This window comes from Corvus moneduloides, chromosome 2 (genome assembly GCF_009650955.1).
Source record: "Corvus moneduloides isolate bCorMon1 chromosome 2, bCorMon1.pri, whole genome shotgun sequence".
Lineage (NCBI taxonomy): Eukaryota > Metazoa > Chordata > Aves > Passeriformes > Corvidae > Corvus > Corvus moneduloides.
In genome coordinates, this window is record NC_045477.1 from 97452821 (window position 1) to 97463023 (window position 10203).

The 10203-nt window shown below is 45.5% G+C and overlaps 1 protein-coding gene across 1 annotated transcript; it reads right to left on the reverse strand.

The window, feature by feature from the left end:
• Positions 1 to 796: 796 nt before the first annotated feature.
• On the reverse strand, positions 797 to 8792 carry LOC116440143 (coagulation factor X-like). Its single transcript, XM_032100512.1, has 7 exons — positions 8775 to 8792; positions 7997 to 8129; positions 6384 to 6497; positions 5675 to 5815; positions 3803 to 4053; positions 2930 to 3047; positions 797 to 2138 (listed from the first exon to the last, which is right to left on the reverse strand). The coding sequence occupies exons 1-7, from the start codon at positions 8775 to 8777 to the stop codon at positions 1597 to 1599; spliced, it is 1302 nt and encodes a 433-aa protein (XP_031956403.1). The 5' UTR covers positions 8778 to 8792; the 3' UTR covers positions 797 to 1596.
• Positions 8793 to 10203: the final 1411 nt, after the last annotated feature.

The following is a 10203-nucleotide window of genomic DNA, read 5'->3' on the forward strand; positions in this document are numbered from 1 at the left end:
TTACTCCCAAATCATTTGTCTACATTAAAAAAAAGTGTGCTTGAATTCCACCTTTTCTTGCAGGCCCTAGGGTTGGTTATGACCTTTGACAGGAGGCCCAGAGGCAAGCAGAGGTTTCACTCATGTCCTCTCAGCATGGCAGAGATGCTGGCACACAAAAAGCAATGGCCATCAAGTGATGCCTTTGGCTGCCTCAGCACCATTGCAGCCCAGTCTGTGTTTTGCTTCAGTCCTTAAGCTCCACTGAAGTAGAAGAAAGCCCTCAGCAAGAGTATGTAAACGGGATTTGGGTAGGACCCAGACCTCAGGTTTTCCCTTGAAGAGGGATCTTTCACCCTGATTGAGCACAAGGCAGAATACGAGAGGGACAAAGGATTTGAACAGGAATCCAGGGCACAGAAGAACTCAGGGAACAAACATTGCTGAATAAACACTGAAGCAAGCCCACTGAGGAGTTATAGAGGTCAAGACCATCACGCTGGGGTAACTGACCTGCCCACTCACCTTCCTGCCCACAGTTAGTGCTGACTGCAGCAATACTTGCTGTTTGCAGAGTTGTATTTTGAGTTTGTCAGCCTGCTTTGCTCACAGCACCTGCTACATGAAATGAACCAGCACCAGCTCAAACCCTGAGAAAGAAGTAGCAGGTATCTAATGAAGTTCCTCAGAGAAGAGGGGAGCATTAGAGATTGCAGGAGCCTTGGAAAACCCACCAGGATGGTTTGTTATGGGGAGAGCACACAATGGATAGAGGCTGATGGGGCTTGTTAGGACAAAAAACCCAAAAAACAAGAACAAAAAAGGAAGAATGTTTTATTTCAAATGCTGGTATACATCAGTATCACACCTAACAGAAACACCTAGAACAATACCTGTGCAAGGAGCTTTCCAAATGTCAGCCATACAAAATCCAGAACAAGATACAGAAAACGGCGACCATACACATATATTTTTTCTGATGAGCAGAGTGTTCAAATTAAACTGAAGTGAAGCACAATCCTTATAAAGCAAAACCCCTTTATAATGAGCTGATTGTGGTCTGAGCAGGCCATTTTGTGGCACATGTGGTTATTTAGCATCACACTTTGAAAAATTAGTTGTGTCTCAGCTTTTGCCACGCAAGATCCCCCGCTCCCTTATTCTTCTGAACACATCTGAAGGTAGAAGCTAAACAACTCCAGCAAGGACGAACTCCCTGCTGAGCCAGGTGGCTGCAGTATGAGGATTAACTGAGTCCTGTCCTTCCTGCTTTCATCACAACTAGTGAATGTTCATAACATGTTTAGGAGCCTCTGGCAGGAGCACTCGTGTCAACAGACAGGCACCAAAATGGCCATTGAAAAATGATTAAAAGAAGCCAAAGACCCCGCTGAGCAGCCATTTGGTTTGGGGGAATTCCCTCATTCAACCAGCTCCAAACACCACCACAGTCCACAGAGATGTGCTTTAAAGCCAGCAATAATACAAATGGAAGCAGCACCATAACTTTACGGAATCGGATCTCAAAATGGGCTTAGCAGATGCGGGACAAAAAAAGTTTCCATTTCCCATCCTGCACCATGGCAGCTAACACAAGGACCAAGGGACACACCACCTCTACATATTCATGACCGTTTTTACCCAGCGCAAGAACCGGGACAGCTTGGTATAGACACCATATTTGCCTTTCCTTGCACATCCTTCGCCCCAGCTAACAATCCCAGTAACAAAATAAGTATCCTTATACCTGGTCACATGGGGGCCACCACTGTCTCCTTGGCAAGCATCTTTTTGCTCTGTGTCATAACCAGCACAGAACATGTTCTCAGTTATCACAAAGTTAGTGGATTGCTTGCAGGTGCTCCTATTAACATAGGGGACTTCAAGCACCTTCAGTTTTTTTGGGAGTTGTCCACCATCAAATTCACGCCCAAAGCCGCTAACTCTCCCAGATCTTTGGGTCATCAGAACTTCATTAGCAAAGTCTGCTTTGGGGAGACACGCTGCCACAATGTACTCCGAAAACATGACAGGTTCCTTCAGCTTTAATAAGGCGATGTCATTATCGTAAGTCTCAGCAACAAATTTAGAGTGAACAAATATTTTGTCCACAGTATGCATTGTTTCAGACTGTTCTTTCTTCTCTCTGTCCACTTCACCTGTACAAGAGTATTAAAAGGGTCAATAATGTGCAGAAAGTATAAGAATTTAAGAACAACCTTGACAGAGGCAAAGAGTAGCATATTCATTCTGAGCACTTGGCCCAAGGCCTCAGACCACACATAGAAACTGTAAACAGGTATGGCAATATTTCTTAGCGGCAACTGGATTGGCTTTGGTCCTGAGATTTGGTCTATGGAGACTTTTGTACCAGTTCACATAAAAGCACAAGCTGATTCAGCTAGACTAATGCAACTTTGTGTGGAAGCACTTACAGGAGCTTGAGCCTGGCTTAGAGAAGAGCACGTGGTCTGGGTCAAGACTACAACAGTGACAAGATAAGGCTGGGTTGATCCTGTGTCCTGGCTCAAAAGTGAAGCAATGATAAATCTGAGTTTGTTCTTTTGTGCTCTATTCAATGGGCCATAGCTTTCCTGAGTGTTCCTGCAGGAACAAACGTGGATGCTTCAGAAGCACCAGGAATGATAAGCTTCCTGCAGAAGCACTGCTCTGCTGAACACATTGATAGCCAACATTTCTAGAACATTTGACCTTAATCACTTCCACCTAGCTGGCAGAGAAGAACAACAGGCACCACTATCACCTTCCACATCAGCTGCCCCTGTTCTTACAAAGCAGGATGCTCACAATAACAAGACAATCTAAAAAGCAGCAAAAAGGTAACAAACCTTAATGAATCACGAGTGCATCTCATGGGAGGTTTAGAGCACAGAAGGTTAGGCACAACAGATACTCCCACCTCACAGGAGTAAATTAAATAATCGCTTACCAACAACAACTTTGATTTCTTTGGATTGGTTTATGCAATGAGCTGCAGTAAGTATAAAATTTTCATTCAGAATAGTTCCACCACAAAACTCTTCTCCTTCCTCGTTTAACAGAACAGCCTGTGAAGCAAAAAGGGTAAGGGCAGAAGGAAGAAGTGCAGTTGAATGGCGATCAGCTACACACAGGTAACTGATTTCTCTGTGCACCACAGAGATGATTCTTACTGCAACATGTACGTGGCCCTCCAGGTCTCCCCTAATATTGCATTCACAGGTGCAGGGGCCACAGATTGACGCCTACTGCTACAGAGTCTCAACTGTCTTCTTGTGAAGTTAGCATTTGGCTTCCATGTTACCTCACTCCCAATGCTGAGTAATGTCCCTTAGGGCCCTGACTGACTGAGCAGGCGGAGTGCAGACGCTGGATCACCTCACGCCTTGGACTTACCTCCCCAAAGAATGTCCCAAATACAGGAATTCATTTTGGCTGGTCCAAACTCAAGAGTAAAACTGAGGCTGAGGGTGTATTTGTCAAGCAAAACACCTGCTTTATCTGCTTTATCACCCCGCTCTCGGGAGTGCTGCCTGAGTGGACGGTCTCAGACAGAACCAAAATGTAACCTGCAAAAATGGCCTGGGAGGCCAGCATGACCCCAAAATCCTCTCTGGTCTAAAATGGCACAAAGTCTTTTGTTTTGACACTGTGAGGCTGCAGTTTGCAGAACCGCACATCCAATTGCCCAGGGTCACACAGTTCAGCTACGCCTCGCTGCCACTGGCACGTGACATGGCCAACCAGCTGGAAGGAGCCACTGCTCCCCTTCCCTCAGAGACACGCTCTGACCACATGCAGGGCAAAAACTCCCACCATTTACCTGCCACGGGCATTGGCCAGGAAGACACTCATCCCCACCTACTATCCTGGTATCGACATTTGGTTTCCTGCTGTTTGTTCTGTTGTCAGGCTGAGGGGTTGGGCTTTCTGTGGTAATTACAAAGTCCTCCTCTGTGCTTGTTTCATTTGTGGGGAGGCCTTCTTGATCACTCGTTCCATTGCTATAGTCAGCGGGTAAAAGAACAGACCTTTTTTTCCTTGTCACAAAAACTTTTCCACAAGGGTATTTTACTGTAAAGAGAAGAACATTAAAATTGGAGATGGAGGGAACACCAGCACAAGAAGAAACTTCTTGGAAATACCATCTCACAACATATAGTGCAGCTTCCTTGTTTTCCAAACAATAGCAAAGTCTTGGCACATGCAACAAAGGAAAAAGACTATATGGTTTGAAAAATGAATGCTATTTTATCATCATGAAACTTCTCCTTCACCTTCCATCTCATGACAATGTTATGAAAGTACTTAATACATCATCTTCAATTATTTACGTTGATATATTCATGTAGTTCCTCTTAATAAAATGTTCTTAATTTGGAAACTGAGTGAAGTGCTTTATTTTAGGAATAGTATGGCTAATGACAGCAATTTACTATTAGCTATAAAGGATATAAAACCTGACATGATGTCTAAATGGTTGACTTACTCCTCCCCTGTGGTATTTTGAAATAAAACAAAACTGTCCATATGTACATAGCGCTAATCATAATTACCCAATCTCTTCAGTTACTAGTTGATAAGCTTAACTGCAATCTAAAGTATGATTTTTTTTGCGAGCTGCTCTTTTGTATGGCCTGTAAGTGTTTATGTAAAGGAGATCGTACTGTGATCACTTTTCTCAGTGTGTCCTCACCTTGAGTGCCATGTACAGGTTTTGGTGTCTAAATATATGAAAGATATAAAGCTCTTAGAGAGCGTCCAAAGGAGGGCAACAAAGATGGTGAAGGGCCTTGAGGGGAAGCTGTGTGAGGAGTGGCTGAGGTCACTTGGTCTGTTCAGCCTGGAGAAGAGGAGACTGAGAGGAGACCCCATTGCAGTTACAACTTCCTCCTGAGGGGAAGAGGAGGGACAGGCACTGATCTCTTCTCTGTGGTGACCAGGGAAAGGACACAGAATCACAGAATCCTTTTGGCTGAAAAAGACCTCCAAGATCATTGAGTCCAACATTTGACAGATCATTACCTTGTTACTCAGACTATAGCTCCAAGTGCCATATCCAGTTGTTTCTTGAAAATCTCCAGGGATGGTGACCCCACCACTTCCCTGGGCAGTCCATTCCATTTCTGGACAGCCCTTTCCATGAAGAAACCTGAGAAAATGGCAGGATGTTGTGTCAGGGGAGGTTTAGGTTGGATATTAGAAAAAGATTCTTCACCCGGAGGGTGGTTGTGCAGTTGAACAGGTTCCTCATGGAAATGGTCAAGGCCCCAAACCTGACAGACTTCAAGAAGTGTTTGGACAACACTTTCAGGCACATGGAGCTATTCTTGGGGCAGTCTAGTAAAAGACCAGGAGCTGGACTTTGATGATCATTGAGGATCTTTTTCAAAGCAGGATATTTTGTGAGTCTAAGAATTTTTGATTCTCTTGATAACAGCGTAATTTACTCTGAGAGGCCTCACTGAGAGGCACCTTGCAAAGGGTCCAAATCACCTAGAATTTGATCCAATCCAGCACAGCACCTCACAATGGAAGGCTTTGGAAATACAAATCACTTGGCCTCACTGCCGAGTCTGTGTCATGTAGGATACTGGTGGTTCAAAAGACATTCTTCAGCTGTGAACCAAGACATCCCTCAACACTGAAAGAAGCCTCACCACCATTGCTATTGGTTTATCTCGTGGCTTCTTACCTTTTGAGATACAGTGTTTGCCATCCTCTGCTAGAACATACCCATCTGCACAGGAACACAATACATCCTTCGGCCCATCTCTTTTGACAGTGCAGAACTGCTCACAGTCTCCGTTGTTTATTCTGCAGAACTTTGGTATGACTATAAAAGAGATGGTGGGAGAAAAGGTGTACATAAACACTGACTTCACAGAAGGTCTGGGAGTTCCCCAAAACAAAACACACTCTTTAAAAGGGATCTTTATCTCCATCTGCCAAGCACCTGAAGCACCTTTCAGGAATAATGTGAGCGCTGAACATCAGCTTGTGCCTTACAAAGCAGCCACCTCCAGCACACAAAAAGTACTTGCCAAGTCCAAGTGGGCTCAGTGGCCATGGCATGGTGAGCTTAGAAAAGCAGAGACAAATTGTCAGGGGAAGAATGAACAAACCACTAACAGAGAACACGATCGTGTAAATCCTCACACGATTCCTCCCTCCTGCCCTAAAAAACTCAACTCCTCATCACCCACCTTGGTCCTGGGACTGAACTTCAGTTCCACACTCCCACTCTTACTTCTGGGCTAATGATACCCCCTCCAGTGGCAATGTCATGGTGGTAGCTCTATGCCACACAAGCGAGACTCAGGAAGGATCTCCATGCAAAACATGCTTCCTTGTAAAGCTCCCTGGGAAGTTCACCGCCACAGTTCTCTAAAGCAGAAACTTACCAAATTCACAATTCTTGCCTTGATAACCATCCAAGCATGAGCAGGTGTAGGAACCAATTCCATCTTTACAGTGGCCACCATAGTGACAAGGATTTGAGCTGCACTGGTTCCCATCTACAAAAACAAACCAAAACCCAAATTGTTGTAGGTGTGCAAGCATTTTCAGTGAACACGGAAGGGCTGTTAGTTTTCTTAAGCCATCTTTCATCCTTCCTTTTAAAAGATAGGTCCTGTGAGCTGCCACATTCCAGATGGAACAAACAGTATAAATGCAATCATTCCTAACCTGCAAAGATTCATCTACATATCCTCAGTTTTGCAATCTCTTTTTGGTGGCCACTCTATGACGGTGTGTACACAAACATTTTTTTTGTGGGAAGGTAAAGTTATACATAGTGGTCAGAGTCTACATAATTTACAGTGAATTCTGTAAAACCAGACAGGACATTTCTACATTGCAACTACTGGCTAAAAACCATCAACTTTTGTTTCATTAAAGGTCATCTCAGGCCTTGTGCATGTCTTTTGTCTGCAGAGCTGTTCATTTAATGACACACATACCAGTATATTAAACAGAAGATAATAAAGCCCCCAAACTTTACAAAACCCTGCCAAATTCACACAAGGGGGAAAAACTTCTGTTTTGGACTGTTTAGAGCACCAAAATTTCCCCACTGTATCCACTGAGGTACGAGCTTGAGCTTCAAGTTATTACCTCTCACCTCACACTGCCCACATCTGTGCTGGCGTCTCAAGTTCTGCAGCCTTTCTTCCTTTCCCGGCCACAGCTGGTTGACCTGACTCCAGGGCCCCAGCCACACGTATCTCATAAACTCAGTTACATGGAGAACAGGGAGGTAACTCTGCATTTGGAGACACATTTCATGCAGCAGCCTTCCTCCCACCCCATCTCATTCCTTTTCTGATGCTCACTGACTGACATGGTCTTTCCCATTTCGTGCTCTCCTGCAAAAAAGGCGTTCCCCCCTCTCACTTGTTCTCTGGGATGCACTGTTTCATAAAAAGTAGGATATCCAGCAAAGTGACCGTTGCTTAATAATTCATTGCTATAGACAAGACAAATTTTAAATTTCTATATTTTACCACCTGTTCTACCTCTGTTTGGAGCAGGGTCAGAATAGCTGGGACAATTTATTTTATCAAGTACAGCTGTAATGTTTGTGTGGGAATTAAGAAAATCAGAGTGAATAATGGGTAGGGTTCTTGTTCCCCTCTGCACAGTTAAATATGGTGGGTATCATTTTGTCCCTCAGCAGCTTACAAATGGAAAGTAAGGATTATTTAGCGATCACATTTCTTGAGAATATGAAAAATAGCCCATTACTTGTGCTGTGCTTTTGAAAACACTACATGTTGACATACTGACCCCATAATTTACACTGACATAATTGTCAGTCCAAAATGGTATTCCCCATGTGCCTGAGCCCTGGATCTCATTCCACTGCAGCTGGCAAAAAGAACCAAGGTGGGTGAGACAGCAAAGCTACTGGCTGTTCACTCATGCCCCCTGCCTTGCAAAGCAAAAATATTGACAACTACCTGTGTGGTTTAGGCAAAGCAGCACAAAGCCAAGTTAAAGCAAACGTCTCTACCTGTCTGCATCATCTGAAGGAAAAGGAGGACAACGGGAAGAAGCCACATTGTCCCGCGATGACCTGCCATGCCCATCCTCCGAGCTCTCTGCGCATCACCCACCGCTTTCTCGGCAGGGCTCTGGGGCAGCTGCTAAATGAGAAACACCACGGTGCAAAGGTCATTCACTCATGAGAAAACAAAACCTCTAGGAGCAAAGTCTGTACTCAACGTCACCATGGCACAGTGTTAAGACACACAAAAAAAGTGAGTGTGCTGCAGCAGTGCCACCCTGATAGCTTTGTGCTGGCAGAGCACCTCTAGGAGGCTTTCCTCTGGAAATTTTGACAAAGCATCCCTAAGGCAGCTGGACTATTTGGGCAGCAAGGAGCTAGAGTAAGTGATGTGGCTCTTGCCCTTGTCCCAGGGAAGGCAAAACAACCAGAAACAGAGCTTTGTGCCTCCTGCAAGCTGGGCCAAAGCAGGAAGGCACCCAAGAAGAGAGGAGCAGATCAGGGCACAAAGTTTGCAGGCCTTGGCAAGCACATTGCACAGATGTTACCCACCAGCTCCATCACAAGCACCCGGACAGAGCACACTTCCCCAGATTCATCAATTTCCATCTTATTATGAATGTTGGGGGGTGGTGCGTTTTATGTGCTGTTTTCTCTTGGTCAAACCACTCCAAGGGAACAGCTCTTGACAGGGCACTGTGCTCTGGGAATCAGCCTATGGAAGACAATCCTGCAGGGTGAGTCACCTGTGCCAGGGAGCAGTACACAGGAAGCTTGTTCTTACCATGCTAGTGCAGGTCACAAAGCCATGATCCTAACAGTGACACTTTGCTTGCGTTGCTCACCTGGAAACACAGAAAACAGGGGCTGCAGAGACCTCCAGGGGCACCCAGTCCAGCCTACTGAGACAACAGGGGGTCAAGTTGACCTCTATTATAGTTTGGCATGTTTGCCAAGGCTCCAGGGAAGGAGCTATCTGGGAAGCTGCTTCCCGTTGGACACTGAGCCTGCTGCAGTGTGTTTTTTCTCCCATACTGTAGGATACCCCAACAAAGGGCAGCTTGCCCACATTTGCTCCTTAGGGCAGCCCCCATCGTGCTGCACACCTGACAGCTACTTACATCTCCCACTCTGGAAGACAACTGGCATCAGAGACTTCACTGCCCTCCTGGGAAAATCTACTGCAGGGCTTCTCTAGTCACAGGGCTTACTTACCATCCTTCTTTTCTTCCCTGAAGTCTCAGAACTGGCTTTTCCTTGAAGGCAGAAGAAGCATGAGCACTAGAGGGTAGCTTAGAACCTCTCTGCCTGCCGTCCTTGGTACAGGCATGGAGTACACGTCAGCTTTTGCCTAAGCCAGCTGTGGCTGCTCGTCAGGAAGAATTCTGGTATCTTAAAATCCACCAGTGTACTCAGCAGCTGTGTGCTGTACCCCTTTCCTGGATTTTGCAATCTGTTCAAATTTTGCTATGTGAAATTACTCCCAAATCATTTGTCTACATTAAAAAAAAGTGTGCTTGAATTCCACCTTTTCTTGCAGGCCCTAGGGTTGGTTATGACCTTTGACAGGAGGCCCAGAGGCAAGCAGAGGTTTCACTCATGTCCTCTCAGCATGGCAGAGATGCTGGCACACAAAAAGCAATGGCCATCAAGTGATGCCTTTGGCTGCCTCAGCACCATTGCAGCCCAGTCTGTGTTTTGCTTCAGTCCTTAAGCTCCACTGAAGTAGAAGAAAGCCCTCAGCAAGAGTATGTAAACGGGATTTGGGTAGGACCCAGACCTCAGGTTTTCCCTTGAAGAGGGATCTTTCACCCTGATTGAGCACAAGGCAGAATACGAGAGGGACAAAGGATTTGAACAGGAATCCAGGGCACAGAAGAACTCAGGGAACAAACATTGCTGAATAAACACTGAAGCAAGCCCACTGAGGAGTTATAGAGGTCAAGACCATCACGCTGGGGTAACTGACCTGCCCACTCACCTTCCTGCCCACAGTTAGTGCTGACTGCAGCAATACTTGCTGTTTGCAGAGTTGTATTTTGAGTTTGTCAGCCTGCTTTGCTCACAGCACCTGCTACATGAAATGAACCAGCACCAGCTCAAACCCTGAGAAAGAAGTAGCAGGTATCTAATGAAGTTCCTCAGAGAAGAGGGGAGCATTAGAGATTGCAGGAGCCTTGGAAAACCCACCAGGATGGTTTGTTATGGGGAGA